Source organism: Choloepus didactylus, chromosome 15 (assembly GCF_015220235.1).
Source record: "Choloepus didactylus isolate mChoDid1 chromosome 15, mChoDid1.pri, whole genome shotgun sequence".
In the NCBI taxonomy this organism is placed as follows: domain Eukaryota; kingdom Metazoa; phylum Chordata; class Mammalia; order Pilosa; family Megalonychidae; genus Choloepus; species Choloepus didactylus.
This window is the reverse complement of record NC_051321.1, coordinates 65092841-65114980: the sequence shown is the minus strand read 5'-3', so window position 1 is coordinate 65114980 and position 22140 is coordinate 65092841. Positions and strand designations below refer to the sequence as shown.

General features: G+C 41.8%; 1 protein-coding gene across 5 annotated transcripts in view; it reads left to right on the top strand.

The window, feature by feature from the left end:
* The window catches only part of PBLD (phenazine biosynthesis like protein domain containing), a 42749-nt gene extending 22579 nt beyond the window's left edge, over nt 1-20170 (top strand). For 3 of the 5 annotated variants that reach the window (XM_037805417.1, XM_037805418.1, XM_037805420.1), the window contains exons 2-10: nt 4016-4152; nt 12727-12826; nt 13167-13265; nt 14591-14700; nt 14788-14817; nt 15885-15973; nt 16253-16431; nt 18215-18277; nt 19365-20170. In XM_037805417.1, the coding sequence (XP_037661345.1) occupies nt 4069-4152; nt 12727-12826; nt 13167-13265; nt 14591-14700; nt 14788-14817; nt 15885-15973; nt 16253-16431; nt 18215-18277; nt 19365-19477 (867 nt within the window). In that variant the 5' untranslated portion in view covers nt 4016-4068 and the 3' untranslated portion in view covers nt 19478-20170. Of the gene's footprint in view, nt 1-1438; nt 1500-4015; nt 4153-12726; nt 12827-13166; nt 13266-14590; nt 14701-14787; nt 14818-15884; nt 15974-16252; nt 16432-18214; nt 18278-19364 lie in introns of those variants that run through there. The other 2 variants (XM_037805419.1, XM_037805421.1) reach the window with 2 other exon arrangements.
* The last annotated feature ends 1970 nt before the right edge of the window (nt 20171-22140 follow it).

Below are 22140 nucleotides of genomic sequence, written 5' to 3'. Positions count from 1 at the left end.
TTAGCAATGGTGGGACTTCCACATACTGTGTCTTAATTTGTAGGCTCTTCCTGAAAATAAATTTAACTGTATGTATATAGTTAAAATGTCTATACATTTTCTCTCAGGGATTTCACTATTATTAAGCTATCATAATTAAAGAATCAGAAATGTAGATTTACATTCAGAGAATTTCATCACTACCTGTTCTAGTTTGCCAATGCTGCCAGGATGCAAAACACCAGAGATGGATTGGCTTTTATAAAAGGGGGTTTATTTGGTTACACAGTTAGTCTTAAGGCCATTAAATGTCCAAGGTAACGCATCAACAATCGGGTACCTTCACTGGGGGATGGCCGATAATGTCTGGAAAATCTGTTAGCTGGGAAGGCACGTGGCCAGCATCTGCTCCAAAGTTCCGGTTTCAAAATGGCTTTCTCCCAGAACGTTCCTCTCTAGGCTGCAGTTTCTCAAAAATGTCACTCTTAGCTTCTCCAGAGCAAGAGTGTGCTTTCAATGGCTGTCTCCAAACTGTCTCACATCTGCAGCTCCTGTGCTTTCTTCAAAGTGCCCCTCTTGGCTGTAGCTCATCTTCAAAATGTGACTCACAGCTGCACTGAGTTCCCTCTGCCCGTCAGCTCATTTATATGGCTCCACTGATCAAGGCCCACCCTGAATGGGTGGGGCCACACCTCCATGGGAATATCTCATCAGAGTTATCACCTACAGTTGGGTGGGGCGCATTTCCATGCAAACAACCTAATCCAAATATTCCAACTTAATCCCCACTAATATGTCTGCCCCACAAGACTGCATCAAAGAATATGGCTTTTTCTGGGATATATTTACAGGTGAAAAATTAGAAACAACTTAAATATCCATGAAAGGGGAAATAGCTAAATACCTTATAGTATATCCATAAACCTATTGTAAATCTATTAAAAAGATGTTTTTGAAGCATTTTTAGTTTCCTTGTGAAATATTTATGCTGTAATATTAAGAGGGAAAAATATGATAATAAACCATATCTAAAACATTATGTTATTGTTGATTTATGTGGTTATAGGTGTTTTTTGTTTATTTTCCAATTTTTTTATAATGAGAACTTTTTTAATAATTAGAAAAATGTGTTCTTTTAAAAGGGTAGTGTGCCGGTTTGAGTGTATTGTGTCCCCCAAATGCCATTATCTTTGTAGTCTTGTGTGGGGCAGAAGTTTTGGTGCTGGTTAGATTTGCTTGGAGTGTGCCCCACCCAGCTGTGGGAGATAATTTTGATGAGATGTTCCCATGGAGGCATGGCCCCACCCATTCGGGGTGGGCCTTGATTGGTGGAGCTATATAAATGAGCTGACTCAAAGAGAGAAAAGAGAGTGCAGCTGGGAGTGATGTTTTGAAGAGAAGCAAGCTTGCTGGAGAGGAACGTCCTGGGAGAAAGCCGTTTTGAGGCTGGAGCTTTGGAGCAGATGCCAGCTGCCTTCCTAGCTAACAGAGGTTTTCCGGAGGCCATTGGCCATCCTCCGGTGAGGGTACCCGATTGCTGAGGTGTTACCTTGGATGTTTTGTGGCCTTAAGACTGTAATTGTGTAGTGAAATAAACCCCCATTTTATAAAAGCCTATCCGTCTCTGGTGTTTTGCATTCTGCAGCATTAGCAAACTAAGACAGATTTTGGTACCAGAAGTGGAGTGCTTTTGCTGCTGAGTTTGCAAATACCAAACATGTTGGAACGGCTTTTTAAATGGATAAGGGGAAGTTTCTGGAAGAGTTGTGAGGAGCTTGATAGAAAAGGCCAAAACTGCTTTAAAGAGACTGTTTGTGGAAATATGGACTCTAAAGAAACTTCTGATGAGGACTTGAACAGAAATGATGAATGTGTTGTAAACTGGAAGAAAGGCGATCCTTGTTTTAAAGTGGCACAGAATTTGGCAAAATTGAGTCCTGGTGTCAGATGGAAGGAAGAATCTGGAAGCAACAACTTGGAATACTTAGCTGAGGAGATCTCCAGACTACGTGTGGAGGACGTATCCTGGCTTCTCCTTGCAGCTTATAGTAAAATGCGAGCAGAGAGAGATAAACTTAGAACTGAACTCTTGGGTTCAAAGAAACCAGAAGTTGATCGCTTGGAAAATTACAAGCTTCCAGGGGGTGGAATCCCTGAAGCTACAGCCCAACATGAGGATGGAACCAAACATGGAACCCAGCCGCCATTTCAGTACAAGCCAAGATTGGAAAAGGAGTTAAGCAGAAAGGATTTGTGGAAAGTCCTATTGTCTGATGGCTTTGACCCTTGTGTGCTTCATGCAAAGCCAACAGAATTTTTGCGAGATCTTTATAGACAGAGCCATTGCCGGTCTGGACTGGAGGAGACAGACAAGGAAAAAATTAAAGGAAAAATCTCTTCAAAGACAGAGCCATGGAGGTTGAGGTCTGGAGTCAGGAGGTCTCGGGCTGGGAGAGTGGAGCAGCCCACACGCATGGAAAGGGTGAGTTTGCCCCAGAAGTCGAGGGCGGGCTTTCCGCCTCGATGCTCTGGAAGAGTTTTGCCACCTCAGGTCCCAAAGAGGGTGGAGCACATTTCCAGGGAATTGAGGAGAGCCTGGCTGCCACCCCACTGTTCTGAAGGGGTTGAGCGTGTGCCCCGGAGATGGAAGGGAATCCAGGAGCTGCCCCGAGGTTTGAGGAGGGTGGAGCCGAGAAGGTGGTCTCCCCAGTGTGTGGATATGTTGGAGCACTCACCTAAGCGTTTGGAGAGGAAAGGGCTGCCGAAAAGGCCCTTGGGAAGGGTTAGGCTCCCGCTCTCTCAAGCTCCAAGGATGCAACATTATTCTGTAAATGACTCTTGGACTTTGAAATCTAATGGAGTTTGTCCTGCGGGTTTTAAGAACTGTTTTGCTCCTGTTAACCCTGTTTTCCTTACTGTTTCTCCTTATGGCAATGGGAATGTTTATCCTATGAATGTCCCTCCTTTGTATATTGGAAGCACGTAACTTGTTCTAAGTTCACAGATCCACAGCTAAAGAAAGATTGTGCCTTGGGACTGACCATGCCTAAATTGATTTTGATGGGATTTTGTGCTTAACTTTTGTTACTGAAATGATTTAAGTTTTTGTGGTATTGTGGAATGAATGTGTTTTGTATTTGGAAAGATAATGCCATTTTGGGTTCCAGGGGGTGGAATGTGCCGGTTTGAGTGTATTGTGTCCCCCAAATGCCATTATCTTTGTAGTCTTGTGTGGGGCAGAAGTTTTGGTGCTGGTTAGATTTGCTTGGAGTGTGCCCCACCCAGCTGTGGGAGATAATTTTGATGAGATGTTCCCATGGAGGCATGGCCCCACCCATTCGGGGTGGGCCTTGATTGGTGGAGCTATATAAATGAGCTGACTCAAAGAGAGAAAAGAGAGTGCAGCTGGGAGTGATGTTTTGAAGAGAAGCAAGCTTGCTGGAGAGGAACGTCCTGGGAGAAAGCCGTTTTGAGGCCGGAGCTTTGGAGCAGATGCCAGCTGCCTTCCTAGCTAACAGAGGTTTTCCGGAGGCCATTGGCCATCCTCCGGTGAGGGTACCCGATTGCTGAGGTGTTACCTTGGACGTTTTGTGGCCTTAAGACTGTAATTGTGTAGTGAAATAAACCCCCATTTTATAAAAGCCTATCCATCTCTGGTGTTTTGCATTCTGCAGCATTAGCAAACTAAGACAGGTAGTGATTTCCATTAGGAGAGTAAAAGTAACAGATTTTCTTGCATCTTGAATGTTTTATGCACTTCGTTATAAACAGTCTATGCTGGTTTTGTCTACTGTAAGAAAGATTATGATTGTGCTGTTGTTATATGTACTATAAAAAACTCAGTACGGTATTTGAAAAGATTCTATTTATCCACTATTTTAAAACAAATTCAGTTTAGAAGCTTAAAAAAAACATTTGAGGATCGCATCTCTTTAAATATAGGTGTGTTAAAAATCATTGCTTGAATTATATCTGGGAACTGCTAGTTGCTTCTCTACACCAAGAAAAACATTAACTTTTTGATTTTTTGCAACAGCTAGTCATAAAGGCTACCAACAACTTTGAGAGCAAAAAGAACTTGCAAGAAAAATGAAGCTCCCTGTTTTCATAGCAGATGCATTTACAACAAAAGCATTTCGTGGGAATCCTGCTGCTGTTTGCCTCCTAGAAAATGTAAGTACTTGGTTTTCAAATTCTAGGTTCTGTAGAGCCAATTATTTCTTTTTTAAAAAAAATCAGACCCACTTGTTTGTTTACTTCTTTGGTTTGTTTTCTTCAACAAATGATATCAGCAACCTTCACGTCTGCAAGTTGATTTTGACCAAATAATATGAAGAAAATGCTTACACCTACGTTAAGTTTAGAGAAATGAAGATTCATGTAAAGAAGTAGAATTACTTAACACCAAATGCTGATGAGAATGAAATTAGATGAGTTTTATGTGACTGGATATGACCAGTATTACATATAGCATAAAAGATTCTAGCTGGATATCTTTAACCTTACTTACAGTTCAGACCATTAGAAGTTATTTTCAGGACCAAGAAAATGAGACACTTTGCAAGGAATTAAATAATTAAGTAGCAGGTAGAAGGAACTAAGCACTAATATATAGTGAACTTAGCTTACTGCAAATCTCAATTTTAAAATGACTTTCTTTTTGTTAGCATAAATATTAACAGAATAGTTAAGTATTCCTTGACCTTAGAAACATTTTGTTGGTCCTTGGGTAGTAGGAAACAAGCTAAGGTATGCTTCCTCTCAGAGCAGTCAGGGCAACAGTGCATTACTTGAGAATTACTTCAGGAACACTAAGAAATTGGTCTCAAACAAGTCATACTAAATTGCAAAGTGTACGTTGGGGCCTTCGAGTGCAATGAATCTCATCTTGGCCTGCACATTAAAATCACTGAGGAGCTTTAAAAACTCCTAAGTCCAGGCTGCGTCTCAGACCAATTACATCAGAATCTCTGGGGATGGGACTCAGGCATCACCATTTTTTAAAGCTTCTTAAGTGATTTCAGTGTGCATTCAAGGTTGAGAATCGCTAAGGTTTTACTGATTTAGGTCAATACTGTTAATTGAATCCTTGGTACGTCAGCAGTAACATGATTATCAAGAGTCCTCATCTCACCTTAACAATGTATACATCTTGCAACCTTGTAGCTGGCATTTTCCCTCCTCGAAATGCAGAAAGTAATAAAGTTAATCGGCTTTATCAAGTAACTAACTCACAAGAGCTTGGGCAAGTTAGTGAAAGAATAATTAACAAACAGATTCCAAACTTGAACTTTTTAAAGAAACAATCTGACAAACATAACTTCACATCAAGGAATTGTGGAATTGACTAAAACTGCTTGATCAAGAGTTTTAGTATATTTGCTTGTGTCCCCATGTAATATCCTTGAAAAGTTTTGAAATAGTTTCAAGTGATTTATGTACTAAATTTTCACCAGATAACCAGAATTGGCTTTATTCCCCAATTTACTCCTTTTACCTCCAGTATATTCACTAAACACCAGACTTAAAGGATATCTATCTATCTATCTATCTATCTATCTATCTATCTATCCATCCATCCATCCATCCATCATCTATCTACCTACTTCTCCATTAAAATATATTCCATTTGGAAAAACTAGGAAAGAAAAATTTAAGCTTAGAACTTAGCATAGTTCAAAGCAATAGGCCTCAGTATGAAAGAAAGAAGGAAGAAGAAGATAAAAAAGTCCCTGATTAGGGAAGAATGCAAAGCTCATTAGAGTCTTCCACATCAGTTCTTTTTGATCTTGGGCCTGTGAGAATAGGCTAATTTGTTGGCCTGTCAGGGGCTTGAACAGCTTTTAAAGATGTTTGCTAGGTCTCTTCCTCATGTTTTCCCACTCTGTAGATATGAGAAGCCCATCCTCCTGGAGGCTTTTCTCAATTCATAATCAAAACAAATTACAATAGAAGTATAAACTGTGTTTTCAACCCCTGAGTTCTTTATCCAGGCCTGGAGAGAGTGGACACCTGAAATGCCTAGAGAGAACAAAAGTGAATCCAGGAAAATATCAGAGATATATAAGTGCTAAACCTTTTAACACTGACCAAAATTCAGTGGCTGTTCAGCATGTCGCAATGCATTCTACGAATATTTATTGACGCCTACCACGAGCCAGGCTCTGGGCTAGGGAATGGAGGTACAAAGATTAATATGTTTGCCTGCCCTGGAGGTGTTCAAAGTGTCATGCGGGAAATAGACATGTAAACCTGATCGTTATTCAGTAGTAGACTGGGGAATTCAACCATGAGCTTTTGAATACTTGATAAAGTACTGGTGGAAGCAAAGTAAAAAATTCTGGGTAACAAAGTTTTAAGAGTTCCTATACTATTCTGAAGTTTTGTTTTGTTTTCATTTCAAGACAAATGCATTTTAAAAACTTTTCACAGGAGGAACTTGTAATACTGTATGTTAGATGGAAAGAAAAGCAGATTAGGGGCTAAATGGAACATGGAAGAGATACTTGGAAAAATAATTTTAAACCTGAAAAATTTGAAGATGGTCCTTAAATGCCTGGCTATCAGTTTGACAATAAAGATCATGTAGAGACATGAAAAATGTATAGAAATAATGTAAAAAATGCAATAGATATATTATAATAAGCTATAAAAAAACTACAGGGATCCCTGACTGGCTATTGAAATAGGTTAGAGAGCAGTGGTAGTGATAACGGAGGTGGTGCTTTGTCTGTAAACCAGCTTTAATGTTTAGTGAAAATAGCAGTTAACAGGTGTATGAAGCCTGATTTATTCCACTTCATGTAAGGCTTCATAACAAAGCCTCAGGCTTTTGTTTCGTTTTGGTGTGTGTGTGCATGTGCGTTTGTGTTTTAGAGCAGGGTTTCTCATCCTCAGCAATATTGACATTTTGGACCAAAAAATTCTGTTTTGGGGGCCATCGTGTGCCTTGTAAGCTGTTTAGCAGCACCCCTGGCCTCCACCCAGTAGATGTCAGAATTACCATCTCCCGTCTCCTCCTCTTCACCCCCAGCCCCACACTAGTCATGATAATCAAAAATGTCTCCAGACATTGCAAAGGTTCCCTGGAGGCAAAATCCACCCCAATTGAGAACCATTGCTTCAGAGGATACCTTTTCCAAGTGTGGTTTATTCCCAAGTTTTCCTGTTAAAATTATCCACAAAAAACAACTTTGTTGTGTGGCCAGTATACACATTTATTCTAATTCAGCTGATATTCACTGGGTGTCTACCATGTGCTGGGCACCATGCTAGGATCAAATGTAGTACTGACACGTCTGCATAATTCTTTTGAACACTAATAGTCATTTTCAGTGGCAGCAGTGAGGCCTGGATTCAAGCTTTTAAAGAGGGATGTTTAGTTTTAGTTCCTGAGCTACTTGCAGTTCCAGTTTTCCTGGCTAAATTTAAGGAATGCAAAAATCCCATTTTTGGCTTGGTGGGCTGTGGTATTTAAGGAAAAGCAGGCACGTAGTGATACTGTGTGCAGTCCATGCTTTAACTCATGTGGAGTGGCTTACGGTGCAGTGGCCACGTCCAATACTTGATGCCATTCCTCAGAGAGAGGATGCCATTGTTAGAGAGGCCACAGTTTCAGAGGCTCCTGGGGTTTGTAGGATGTTCCAATGCTAATCTTATTACTGCTTTCAGAGAAGGGATGAGGAGTGCAGAGAAGTTTCTTCTGGGAAAGGAGGGTATTGGAGTGTTTTTCTTTGAAGCATTTGAGGGAAGAAATGTTAGTGTGGGGATTTCTACTTCCCATACATCCTCACTAGCTTCTAGAACATAGCTCTCAGCTTTGGGAGCAGTGACTTTAGGCAACTTCAGCCAAACACTGTGCTAAATGTACCATCACAATCACTCTATGAGTAGGTTTTATTATTGCCCCCATTTTACAGATGAGGAAACAGAGACAGAGGAAGGTTAAGTAATTTGCTCAGGTTACACACTGCTAATAGCTGACTTAGGATTCCACCCCAGATCTGCCGAACTCCAGAGCCCACGCACCTACCTGCCATACTCATTATTAGATGAGAGGTGTTCCCATGGCACTGAGTTCTGCCCAGTTGGGAACACACACTGCTCTTACCCTCACTTATTCAGTGCCTCTCTTCCTCACTAGATTGCAGGTTCCATGAAATCTTAGCCTATTCTGACTTGTTCCTAACACAGCCTGCCTAGCACATAATTAGGTATTTGCCAAGTCAGTGTGAAAAATATTACAGTCAAATTATGGCAAACCCCCCTTCTGAGACCTCTAGTCAACCAACCAACACTGATTTTGTGTCCCTCCTTGGCCTGAAGGGTGCTGGTGGCATATTCAAAGTGAGTGTGAGTGTTGGATCCTATGGTGGAGCTGGGGAGACTAGGCATCCATAAGATCCATTAGGAACAACTCATGATGGCTTCTGGTTCTAGGGTTGCATTGTGTGAACATAACTAACGTCACAATAGGAAATCCAGGTGTCTCAGATAGAATCTCCCACTTCTTCCTGGATGGTTTTAGAACTTTCTACCTCAGGTGCTTTTCCTTTGCTGGAATCTTTCCACAGCAGAGGGACAAATGAACATAGATGGACAAGGCAGGACTGTCATAGTTAGGCTGTTCTATTTCTAAACTGCCACAAGATGGGAGTATTTTAAAACTTTACTCTCTGATTTTCTGTTCATTAATCTTTTGTGGGTCATATGGAGATGGACCCTCAGTGTCCCATCGCAGTACCCTGGAACCCAGCAAAACAAACATGACCCTGTTTTTGCTTTTGGAAATATGATTCACGTGAGACTGCCAAAGGGAAATGGATATCAAAGCAGGAGAATTAATAGCTGTCATTGGTTTGTAATTGTATGCTACATTTGAAAATAAGCTTGTAGTGTAAAATGGAAAATTATTGTAACCAATAATCAGGATTTTGAATGAATGAAGTATCTTTCTTTTGTCTCCACACTTTCAAAGTTAAAGCTTTGCCCACACCATTAGCCTTCTCATATTCACCACCATCTTGACCTTTAGTTCCAGTCTAGAAATTCGGTGAAGGTCTGATTGTCTTTAGTGCATACTGGGATCAGCTACTATTAAACTTTCTATGTTGTCTCTGGTGCCTCAGGCAAATAGCAGGTGCATTTTAAGCATCCTGAGATAGAATTACAGTTAGAAAAATTCAAATTGCACTTGGTACAATTCACCAAGATAGAGAGGATTGAAGAGCTAGTGGGCAGTGAAGTGTATGTGTTTTTGTTGGTGTGCAAAAAAGCCCATTTGCAAAGAGATCTATTACCAATAGATGGTGAGCTTGGCTACAATTTGGGATGCTTTCATGCTTTTTTAAAAAGACTCCTGACCTAAAGGTCACAGGAAAGCAATAGGCAAAGAAAGGAAAGACAAGAATAGGGAGTTTGGCTAGATCAGATAGAGGAACGCCTGGCTGGTACTGCAAATTCCTGCAGCCAAAGAGGCATGTCCAGGAAGACCAGCACAGGCTTTTCTCTATCACCCCTCCAGTCACCATCAAGGCCTATGATTGCAGACTCTGCTCCAGGGCCTTGAATGGCTCCAAGTTTTTATCAGGTGGCATGTGCACCTGCATGTGGACCACTTTCCATGGGGAACATTTAACAGGACTTGAAAATGCTTGTGTTCAATTCTTAATATCGTTGCCTTGTTGGCCGGGGCTCCCCAGCAGCCCTCCGGAGGATTTCTCATTCACCCAGGCCTGCAGGTACCCAAAGGTGCTCATTCCACTTCATTCCAACCTTTCAATGTCTCTTTACCGTGGCTCACAGAATGCTAAAATGTCAAAAATCTGATAGGTCAGTCCTTGATTTAACAGGAGAACAGAAGTGAAGTCAAGTGACTTACCCAATAGCTTCCCTAATACAAAACTCTATACCCACATTTTCCTATCCAACTTGCTGCAATCTGCCCTCTTTTCTAGGTCTGCCTCAAGGCCCCATCTTTAAAGTCCTAGAGTATTTATTGTCTTAATCTGTGTATCTCAATTACCTATTCTCTGGTATTGCTCACTATGGTTTGTGTGGCTATCTTCATTCCCCTCCTCAACACTAAACCCCTTGAACACTGGGCCTTGGCTTACACACCAGAGCTTCTCAATGTGTACTTTAATGTGTACACAGTTCACCTGATGATCTTGATACAATGGAGTTTCTGATTCAGAAGATCTGGGGTGGGGCCTGAGACTCTGCATTTCTAAGAGATTCCCTCAGTGGTGCCAATGTTGCTGGCCTGGGAACCACAGTTTCTGAGTAGCAAATGTAACGGTTAGCACAGCACTCATTAATTGATTGCTGCATACCCTCTGAAACTTTACAGGAGTCCCTTTTATCTCTAGACATTGGTTTTCTTACATGCAGCATGTTAAAGGCTATTAATAATTTGTCTTTGTTATGGGGAGACAGTGTAGTATGGCCGTAAAGCATGGGCTTTGAGCCACTCAAACTAAAAAAGCTAACTTTGTCAAGTACCTACGATGTGTTGGATACTGTGCTTAGCACTTTATATGCATCACAGGAGTTAATCTTGTGAAAGAAAAATTTTTTACATTCAGTGAAAAACAAAAAAACCATTGTGTTATGTGTGGGTTTTCAGAAGATGCCCATTGTGTTACGTTTGGGTTTTCAGATGTCTCAGTCTATTAAGTGATTACTCTTTCTGTAGGACTACTGAGTTTGTATAGGTTTTGAGTACAATGCTCCTTTAAGGAAAGCTTAGTAAAGTCTCCTGATAGGATTTTTACATCCACTGATAATTTAAAAATCATGATTGATTTTTCTCAATAACCATTGTTTTATAACAACGATTGGTGTTCTGGTTTGCTAAAGCTGCCGGAACACAAAATACCAGAAATGGATTGGCTTTTACAATAGAGGTTTATTAGTTCACAAATTTGCAGTTCTAAGGCCATGAAAATGTCCCAGTTAAGGCATCAATAGGACAATACCTTCTCTGAAGAAAAGCCGATGGCATTTGGGGTTCTTCTGTCACGTGGGAAGGCACATGGCCGGAGTCTACTGGGCCTCTCCCAGGGTTAACTTGGTTTCCATGGCTTTCTCCAAAATGTCTCTGGACTTCTGTCTTAGCTTCTCCCTCTCAGCTCCTGTGCGTCTTGTTTGTTTCTCCCAGGGCATTTCCCTCTAAAAATCTGGGGGTCCTCTCAGCTTCTCTGGGGCAAACTCTGGATTTCATCTCTTAGCTTCTCTCCTAGTTCTGGTTTCAATGGCTGTGTCTAGAGTGGCTCTGGTCTGAGGCCTGACCCACAAGAGGGAGTGAACCATGCAGAGATCTGGAGGAAGTGACATCCAGCCTGCCCATTCAACATATACAACAGAAAGGGAGATTGTGGCATTTCCATTTGTGGAGACTTTTTTTAGAAGAGTATAGATGCTCTGTGATAGAGTAGAAAAATAATCTGCCAAAAGACAGAGGCCAGGCTGGTCGGTCTTTCAGAGTCTGTGCTAGCTTAGTTGCTTTTCTTCACAGGGTACAGCAAGAATGAATTTCTGGAAAACAATCTTTATAAAAGCACCTTGAATTGCTTGACAGTTTTTTTTTTTTTTTTAATTCAGTTTTATTGAAATACATTCACACACCATACATTCATCCATGGTGTATAATCAACTGTCCACAGTATGATCTCATAGTTATGTGTTCATCACCACAATCTATCTCCAAATATTTTCCTTACATCAGAAAGAATCAGAACAAGAATAAAAAATAAAAGTGAAAAAAGAACACCCAAACCATCCCCCCCATCCCATCCCATTTGTCCTTTAGTTTTTATCCCCATTTTTCTACTCATCCATACACTAGATAAAGGGGGTGTGATCCCTTCACAATCACACTGTCACCCCATGTAATCTACATTATTATATAATTGTCTTCAGGAGTCCAGACTGCTGGGTTGGAGTTTGGTAGTTTCAGGTATTTACTTCTAGCTCTTCCAATACACTAAAACCTGAAAGGTGTTATCTATATAGTGTATAAGAATGTCCACCAGAGTGACCTCTTGACTCCATTTGAAATCTCTCAGCCACTGAAACTATTTTGTCTCATTTTGCATCCCCCTTTTGGTCAAGAAGATACTCTCAGTCCCAAGATGCCGGGTCCAGATTCATCCCTGGGAGTCATATTCTGCATTGTCAGGGAGATTTACACCCCTGGGAGTCGGGTCCCATGTAGGGGGGAAGGCAGCGAGTTCACCTGCTGAGGTGGCTCAGTTAGAGAGAGAGAGGGCCACATCTGAGCAACAAAGAGGTACTCAGGGGTAGACTCTTAGGCACAATTATATGCAAGTTTAGCCTCTCCTTTGCAGTAACGAGCTTCATAAGGGCAAGTCCCATGATTGAGGGCTCAGCACATCAAACCACCAGTCCCAATGTTTGTGACAACATCAACACCAGTCCAGGTGAGGAAGTCCAACACTTCCACACCTTCCCCCAGATCCTCGGGGCTGGGGGGTGGGGGGGAGCTGTAAATATATTTTTTATCATCTGCCCAAATTACTCTGGATGTGTCACTATTTCACTCCAGCCTATACTAACCTACCATATCTCACTTCCTATTCAAAGTTCCATGCAATTGTTGACACTTCTTTTTAAGCATGTAACTTTTAATATCAAAAAATTGCTTTATTAGATGATGGCAGTTGTTTTCCAAGGAAGTCTGATTTATATTTGTGAAGTTTCAATAACCTTTGGTTTTTAATTTAGAAATTGGATGAAGACATGCATCAAAAAATTGCAAGGGAAATGAACCTCTCTGAAACCGCTTTTATCCGAAAACTGCACCCAACAGACAATTTTACACAAAGTAAATATGATTTTTTTTTACATTCTTGAGTATCACCAGAAGCTGGTATTATAGGTAGCAGAATAATATTTAAGGAAAAGCCCATTTATTATTTGCATGCAGAATGGAGACTCTGATTTGGTTTTCAGTTCTTCTGGGGGAAGGGGAATTTGGTTAATTTGAATATTTCAGCTCCAGGTCCAACACTGTGGAGCTCGAGTGCTTGTTTGCCCAGCCTTCTCTCCTCATTTTACAACATATTTCAGCTATTAATCATGTTGAGGAAATATTTAGGGAAGAATAAGAAAATGAAAAGTTTGCTACCTACTTGTGAGGAAATTATCTCCACTCTCTTCTGAAGGTTCCTGCTTTGGATTAAGGTGGTTTACGCCAGCGAGTGAGGTTCCTCTCTGTGGCCATGCTACCCTGGCTTCTGCAGCTGTGCTGTTTCACAAAATGAGTAAGGTGGTTTTCTTTTATGAACCTATCACTTAGAAAACAACAATTTTTATTTAAATTCTCACAGACTCTTCCTGATGAACCAAAGGGAGAGGTATAAAACATTGTGGGGTTTATTTCATGCAGTTTGTGATGCAGAAGCAAAAACAGCAACATTCAGTAACACTTTTGCTTCTCTGAGTATGAGCCAGGCATCACTGAAAAGCCATGGTCCCAGTTCCCTAGAATGCCATTTTATTTCAAATAGTAATTTCTGATCTCTGTGATGACCATGGCAGGGGAGCTTAGATCGGCAGAATAGGCATCTCACATGATGTGATATTGGAGAAATAAAAGGCACACTTTGCCCTAAATATGTCCCCACCCCCAGTGAAAGTCTGCAATAAGAGATTCTTTATTTTGAACTTTAAAGATCCATGGGCCTGGACTGTATACATGCACCTTGTGGTGAGGGGTTGCAGCCATTTAATCCTGCTGTTTCCAGCTGCATTTGGCTTAACATAAAGATCAGGGCTTTGCCGTAATGTGGGCATAGGAGAGACACCTGGAAATCCCCCCAAAGAGGGAATGGAAGCAGCCATGGATAAGTGGGGATCACAAACAGAAATTTAAACTAGGAAATAAACAGGGTCTGAGACAGTAATTGAGGGGAGTGGGGAGCTGGAAAAGGAGGTTCTTTGGAGAGTTACTTTAAATAGGAGTAATCGGGGAAGGTGTTGCAGGGCAGGTTCCCCTGGGAAGCAGACTCTGTGATACATTTGTTTGTGAAAAGTTTTAGAGACAGTATTCTTGGACTCAGTACTGGTCGGGGAGTAAAGAAAGCCGGATCGGGCAGAGAGAGAGGTTGAATTGCAAAGGAGCAGCCATAAGAAAGGTCTCGGCCAAAACCCACACGGTGCTCTGAAGCTGGGAAGGCCTATCAGGCAGTGTAGTTCTAAAACAAGGCAAAGGTTTAGGCCCTAATACCCTCCAATGACCAGATGAGGGAAGTGAGGTTTAAACAGATTATATAACTTGCTTGCAAGGGCACAGTTAGTACAGGGTAAGCAGTAAGGAGCTGGGATTTGAAGCCTTGCATTATAGTGCCGAGTCCCATCAGTAAGGCTCTTGGTTCTCAAGTTAGAATCCGGTGAAAGTTCTTCTTCACTCTAGACCCCAGCAACCCAAACCTGAGCCTCCATCACAGGAAAGGAGAACACTGCCAGAAAATCTAAGACAATGAAAGGGTGATCAAAACAGGCAAATGGATAGCAAAATTTATTTTCCTATTTATTGGTTTCTTTTTCAACAATTTTCCAATTGACAAATAAGACTTTTCTTGTCCAGAAAACATGAACAGCACGCTAACCTTTGTCACTCTGAGTGGGGAGCTGAAGGCCAGAAGAGCAGATGGTGGCATCGTCCTGGACTTGCCTCTTTATCCAGCCCACCCACAGGTCAGCTCTTTCGAATAATTGCCATAAAACGGGCACAACCAACACTTGCCTGTTTTAAAATGATTTTGTCTTTTTCCCCCCATCTAGGACTTCCATGAAGTAGAGGACTTGATAAAGGTTAGCTAAAAGACTCAAACCTGAATTCGTGTAATGCGGTCATTTGTTACTTGAACATGAAGATTTGGTACCGTTTGATCTCAGTTCCATTGACTTTCAGCTTCAGGCTGCTCCCCGAGGCTTCTCTCTCCATGTCCAGTTTCCTTCCTTATGAAGACTTCAGCCATATTGGATTAAGGCCCACCCTCATTCAGTTTGGGCACACCTTAACTGAAGTAACATCTTCAAGATATGCTGTTTACAGTGGGTCCACACCATAAGATCAGAGGGCGGCACCTGGACATGCCTTTTGTGGGGGACGTGATTGATTCCCCAACAATAGTGAGCTTGTTCATGGTGGAAAAAACTTACCTAATCTCTCTAAGCCTCAGCATTTGTAAAATGGAGATACTAATGCATTATTGTGTGCCTCTCCCTAGGAACTGCAATAAGATTTCCAGCTGAGAATTAAACTTTAAATTCAACATAAGAATTCACAAAGAGATGGACAGGGTTAGAGAGACTGAAAGACCCTGGAGAACAGATGGAATCTAGTTGCAGGAATTCCCATTTAGAGGGGAAGGGGCACTGGTCAGCCATGGTCACTGAGGCGAGAAGTCCAAGCACTGCTTAAGGCTGAGGGGGTCTTGGTCACGGGAACTGGAGTGTCTTGGTCCTTCACGTGGATTAGAGGACCTGAAGCCCCCTAATCATGACTGACATGCAGCAACCATGGAACAACCATCTGCTGTGCCTGGCAGCTGGTTGTGGTGTCAGGGGATGACTTGTGGGGGCTTTTGTTCCGTTTAATCTCCCTTAGCGTCCCAAGCTATCCCCCAAACAAACAAACAAACAAATAATGTTCTTGGATATGAGCAAGATTATGTGCAGTCTTAGGTAAAGGGTGAATCAAGGTATCTTTAGAAAATGTTGCCATGTTATTGACTGTAACATACAATCCAAGTGACAAGCAGTGTGCCTGCCAAGCAAAGCATCATCAGGACAAATGCTCCAGTCCCCACTTCCAATCAAACTGCTGGTCCCAAGCCATGTAGAATGCTCCTGAGGAATTTTTGGTGTCTCCATAGACCGCCATCAGTGACACACTGGTCCAGGACGTCTGTTATTCTCCAGATACCCGAAAGCTCCTTGTCCGGCTCAGTGATACTTATGACAGGTAAATGACCTTCTGGCCTCATAAGCACTTTGGAGAGGGTGGAGAACACAGATTTAGCTCTATATAGCTCTGACGCAGTTTGGCTGTGCTATCTATGATCAAATCACAATTTATTCAGCCAGAGAATTTCTTTTCCCAGTAGGAAGGTATTACCACTTGCTCTTCCCTCACCTGTTGCTGAACTGTTTGGGGCAAGCTGCACTCTGGCCTGTTTTACAGTCTGTGTAGTGGGTGATCTGTGACACAGGTTTACTGTAGTCTATTCCATTTATGCACAAGGTCATTTCTGGAGAACCTCAAGGTGAACACGCAGAATCTGCTGCAAGTTGAAGACTCAGGGAAGGTGAAAGGGCTCATTCTCACCCTTAAAGGAAAGTCTGGCGGGCAAACGCAAGCATTTGACTTTTACTCCAGATATTTTGCACCATGGGTTGGTGTAGCTGAAGACCCTGTTACAGGTACCTTTTTACTTGGGTCCAGGGGAGGGTTAAACAATGACGCAGGGGAGTAACAAATAGCCATTTCCGTACCCTTCAAGTGACCTTTCAGGTTGCTTGGGTTTTGAGCTGTCTTCCTTTCTCTCTCTGCCCCCTTCCCCACACCCTTCAATGAAATTCATGTGAAAAACACAAAATAAAAGGAGGCAGTATAGCAGGGTTAAACCTTAGGGTCAGACAGCCTAGGTTTGCCTCCTAGTTCTTGCCCTTGGGCAAGAGATTTAACTTTTTAAAGTCTCTATTCCCTCCTCGGTAAAATGTGGCTAATACCTCATAGGGTTATGTAAACATAATGCATACTAAGTCCTTAGCTCAGTGCCTGGCCTGTGGTAAGTGCCCACTAACTAGCAGTTATTTTAATAATAACAATGAAACTGGCTCCCTGAGTCAACACTTCCAGATCTGTATTTTGCAAAATTCAGAGACTGATGTTCCAAGAGATCCCCAAAACTTTTGTCACTTTCAGGGACAAGCTTGCCATTCTCATGGTACTTGGTGGCATCTTTGGCATCTAGATAGGGTTTGGTGTTTGAAGGATGAACTCATGGACTACAGGTGGGGAAACAGGAACAGGAATAGTGTTCCTTTTCCTCTTCTCCTCCTTTCCTGGGCCTGTCCCCAAAGTGGGGTTGGGATGGGTTTGGGAAGGTAGGAATTTGGGATCTTCCACCACCAGTTCGGAGCAGATGGATATCAGAGATGGACAGGAATGTCACACCTCCTGCTTTCACCTATTTGAGCGCTGAGGGTGGAAATGCTTGATGGAAGCAGGGGCAGAGGCTCTGAGGCTCACATTTTGGTCAGATGGAGGGGCTGGGATGGCTTCAGGAACTTGACTCACTCCCTGAAGAACAAAACACAGGAAATGCAAAGCTCAGCAAGCAGGCACTTTTAAAGACTCAGGAAAATGCCCAATGACATCCAAACAGTCCACTCAACCCTCCCCCATGAAGAGAAGTTCTGAGCCAATTTGCACACACAGAGACTGCTTCCTAAGATTTTAATTGGGACAGAGGGCAAAATTTTTTTCCTCTTCTAGATCCTGAAGGTCTTTGGACAGCAGTGACCAACCATCCTGCTTTGCTCAGGACAGAAGAATTTTGGGGGATGCAGGTGTGGGGAAAGGGGCAGAGAAAGGAAGGCCAGTCCTGGGCAACTTGGAGGAGGAGCCTTTTTCTCCCCATCCTCTTCTCCCTTACAGACTTTTTTATCAGTGATTACTTTATGTTTGGTTTCTTCATTTTAATATCTGTTCTCCAATAAAAACCTAGGGCACAACTGTGTGAAAAAAATACTTCACTAAATGGAAAGTTCTTCTGACCCCCAAAGCCCAGTAATATTATCTTTGTGGAAAATTTGGCCTTTTGTCAGACTTCCGACCTTTCTTTGCATACGCCTCCTAGGATGAAGGAGATACTTACACTCTTGAAAGATGTAGATAGATTTATACCCCATGGACTGATAAACAAGATTAACCTTCAGTTTAACTCAGCCTTCAGAAAGTGTAAGGCATATTGGATACATAATTTGGAGGAGCTTATCCATAATTTCAGTGTCCTCCTTTCTGTCTCCATCCATAATTCCATATTTTGCTGTGACCATGGCAGACATAATGATCAGTTCATCTAAGGTTTAGTCAAACTGGAATCGTTTTGCATAGTTCATTGTAATTGCTTATGAATTTATCACAAGGTCATCACCTATTTTCTTTGGGATTGCCTCATAACTTTTTGTTTCATTTAAGGGTCTGCACATACTGTTCTCAGCAGCTACTGGTCCCAACAGCTGGGGAAGAAGGAGATGCGTGGTAGGACAGCTCTTTTCCCATTTCTTTTTTATTTGCCTATCTTTAAGCTAGTGCTCCTTCTCATATTTACTATTCACTTGAGTGTAACGAAATGTTATGCATCACCCACATGGACATGAAAGGTTTTTAAATTCCTTTATCTTTAACCCTCTGTCCAAAACATCTTCCACCCCAAACAACCTCCATCTCCACTTCCCCCAATAGGCAGATACTTCTAATACAGTAGTTGCTCAGTAAATGTTTGTTGAATGAAATTAACTAGCTGTAGGACTTTGGCCCAGAGAGGTTATTCATAACATGGTAGGTTGAGACCAGATGACCACCAAGGATCCTTACTGTTATTGTGCCCCAAGTCCCCTAGTGATTAATATATTGCTCAGGGGCACAGGGAGGCTACTGCCCTGATTATCAAAGTAGGAGTGTGACCCTAAAGGATGGAGGCCATACGTAGTCGTAGGAGAGTTAGGCCTTTGTGACTCTGGCAATGTAGGGTGGCTGTTCTGTATCCTGGATAAGTCTCATTACTCCTCTAGCACTGAGCTCCAGGACAGCAGGGGCCATACCTCTTTCATTTGCCTGGCACATGTGGTTGCATGATAGCATAGGTTACGAGGGAAGGTCCATCCTCTGTCCTATCTTGCACCACATCTACAGCCAGGTAAATGGCAGTGGCCGTATTCAGAGCCAGGAAGATGAGGCCTTCTCAGGAGGGCCCAGACCCCTTCTTCATCTTCTTAGATGTCTAGTCCATGCCTCTATCTTTTTGCATATCCTTGCTCACTCCTAGAGAGAGCTGCAAAGGAAGCTGAGGATGAGAAGTGTCTAGGGCAGTACAGGAAATGGTAGAGGAAGTGGCCCAGGAATGGACTCAGGAAGGGAAGCTGTATATTTTGTAGATCAAATTTTGTCTGTGGCCTGTCAGTCCTGAGGAGAATGGAGGTGGGGGGGGGGGGGACAGATTAAGGAATTTATTCTCAAAACTGACCATGGAGGACTCTATGGCTTGTAATAAGAAGTCTCACTATTTCTGGTAATTAAAAAGGGAGAAAATAATCTTAATTTGTGACTCATTTTGTGTTTTGTTTAGCCTTTCAGTGTTCCTGCCGAGGAGGCGAACTGGAGATTTCACTGCGTCCAGATGGGCGGGTTGACATTCGGGGAGGGGCTGCTATTGTTTTGGAGGGCACGCTGACGGCCTAAAGGTGCTTGTGCTGAGATGCTGCTAGACTGACTAGGTATTTTCTGCACAAAGAGAAATGTAAACGGGGCTGCCTTTAGCAAACTTGTGTATCAGTCTACTTAATCCTTGCTTTGGGAATAGAAAAATGAAGGCATATTAATGGGGATTTAATACTGCTTCCTGGCTAATTACCTACTGGAGTTTTGGCTCTATCTATAAATGTATTTAAAATGTAGGTAACCAGTAACAAAGGATAAGGTTGTCACTTCTTTTGGTTATGACTACCAATCAGAAAATGAGGAATAAATTTATGAGGAGTGGGTTTAAATCATTTAAATTGAGAAGTGAGGACCTGACGGGCTATTTTGCAGCCGTTAAAAAGACTCAGAAAATATGTGGAAATATAGAAAAATATTTTGAAAAATATGGTAGGCTATAAAATGTTATGCTATGTCTATGGAGAATTATGAATTTGCATGGAGAAGCATGTGACCTGAAGAAAAAAAAAGTGGAAACAGTTCACATGTAGGGTGATAGTGATTGAAAGTAATTTTAATGTATCTAAAATATTATTTCCTTTCTTGTTGCACTCATGTGTAATAACCCCAAATCAGGACAAAACCCAGAAAATAATAATAATGAAAAAGAATGTGTGTATTAGGCTACCTGCTGTGGTCATAAAGTTAAACATTAAATGTAATATAATCTGTCAATCTTTTTCCTGATACATGACTTTGGGACGATAACTTAAAGGGGATTCTTCTCTTACCTTAATAAAATGGGTTTCAATGTAACTTTATATTCAGTTAAATCTGTAATACTGAATACCTATAGACTTTAGGGTGGGGATTTTTTCAACTTAAAGAGTGTTCGTTCGTTTGTTCATAGTGATCACATTGGCTGAGAATTGTCATCTCTAAAACTGCAGGCTAGTCTGTTAAAAATTGTTGTACTATGCTGTTCTAGTTTGCTAATGCTGCTGGAATGCAAAACACCAGAAATGGATTGGCTTTTATAAAAGGGGGTTTATTTGGCTACACAGTTACAGTCTTAAGGCCATAAAGTGTCCAAGGTAATGCATCAACAATCGGGTACCTTCACTGGAGGATGGCCAATGGTGTCCGGAAAACCTCTGTTAGCTGGGAAGGCATGCGGCTGGCGTCTGCTCCAAAGTTCTGGTTTCAAAATGACTCTCTCCCAGGACATTCCTCTCTAGGCTACAGTTCCTCAAAAATGTCACTCTTAGTTGTACTTGGGATATTTGTCCTCTCTCAGCTTCTCCGGAGCAAGAGTCTGCTTTCAGTGGCCATTTTCAAACTCTCTCTCATCTACACCTCCTGTGCTTTCTTCGAAGTGTCCCTCTTGGCTGTACCAAGCTCTCTCCTTCTGTCTGATCTTACATAGTGTGCCAGTAATTTAATTCAGACCCACCCAATGGGCAGGCCAACACCTCCATGGAAACTATCCAATCAGAGTCATCACCCACAGTTGGGTGGGGTGCATCTCCAAAGAAACACTCAAAGAAATCTAATCAACACTGATAATATCTGCCCACACAGGATGACATCAAAGATAATGGCATTTGGGGGACACAATACATTCAAACTGACACATATGCCTAAAATTTTTTCATCTTAATTGCTACTATTTCCTATTTTTATTTATTTTTTGCTGAAGTGTTTGAGTGTGACTTTATTACAGCAGTAATCTTGTGTTTCCCCTAATTTACAGTGAAGTACATACTTCACCAGCTTCGGTGCCTTAACTTGATTAGTAACCAATGACCTCCCCAACACCTCCCAACGTGTCACAACACATCAGTGGTTCGTTACTGAAGGGTTTCACAAAGTGTGAGGTTTTCTGAACTGAGATCAAACTGCATGAAATGGCCTGAATTTTCTCAGATGTATGTTAAATTCTTAATAGATATTTGTGGGAAACACTTCTCTGGAATGACTCTGGATTCTTTTTTGCATGAACGTTACTATTTGAACATCTGAGTTGACTTTTCATTTTGTATTTTCAAATCACATATTCATTTTTGTAAGCCACTTAAAAAAATTGTCCAGTTAGCAATGAGCAATTCAGATAGAATAATCAAAATAACAAACTGATTTTTACTGTCTTTGCTCTGTCAACCACTGAAGAGAAACTGAGTTGTGGTAGTGTGTGAAAAGTAGCCAGGGAAAAAGGAGCGGGGCAGGACAAGCACACCTGACTAGACAAACAAGAAGAAAGTAGGTGACATCTTTGGGAAGGAAGAGCAGAGAGTCTCTAGGATTAGCACATTGTGTAGAGTGAGTTTCTCTGTCAATATGAGTGGGGCAGGTATGAGAGGGCTTTAAAAATTGTAGTTCCAGCTAGGGTTTTCCCTGCTTCTTCCATTTCTGTTCACCTCGCACCTACTTGATCTTAACTAAGAGTGCACATAGGAGAATGTGAAGGGAGATTGTTGGAGGTTATCCCAGGACTCAGGTTTAATGTTGCCACTGGTTGGAAAAAAGTGCTTCCAGCAAAGTCTGCATCCCCCGGTGTACTTCCTTAGACTAGGTTAGGCTAACATATGAAATATCTACAAAATTTCAATGGCTTAATATAACAAACATCTATTTCTGCTCATGTTACTTATCTAGTATAGCAGAGATTCTGCTCCTTATGGTCATGCAAGGACCCAGGTTGAGTT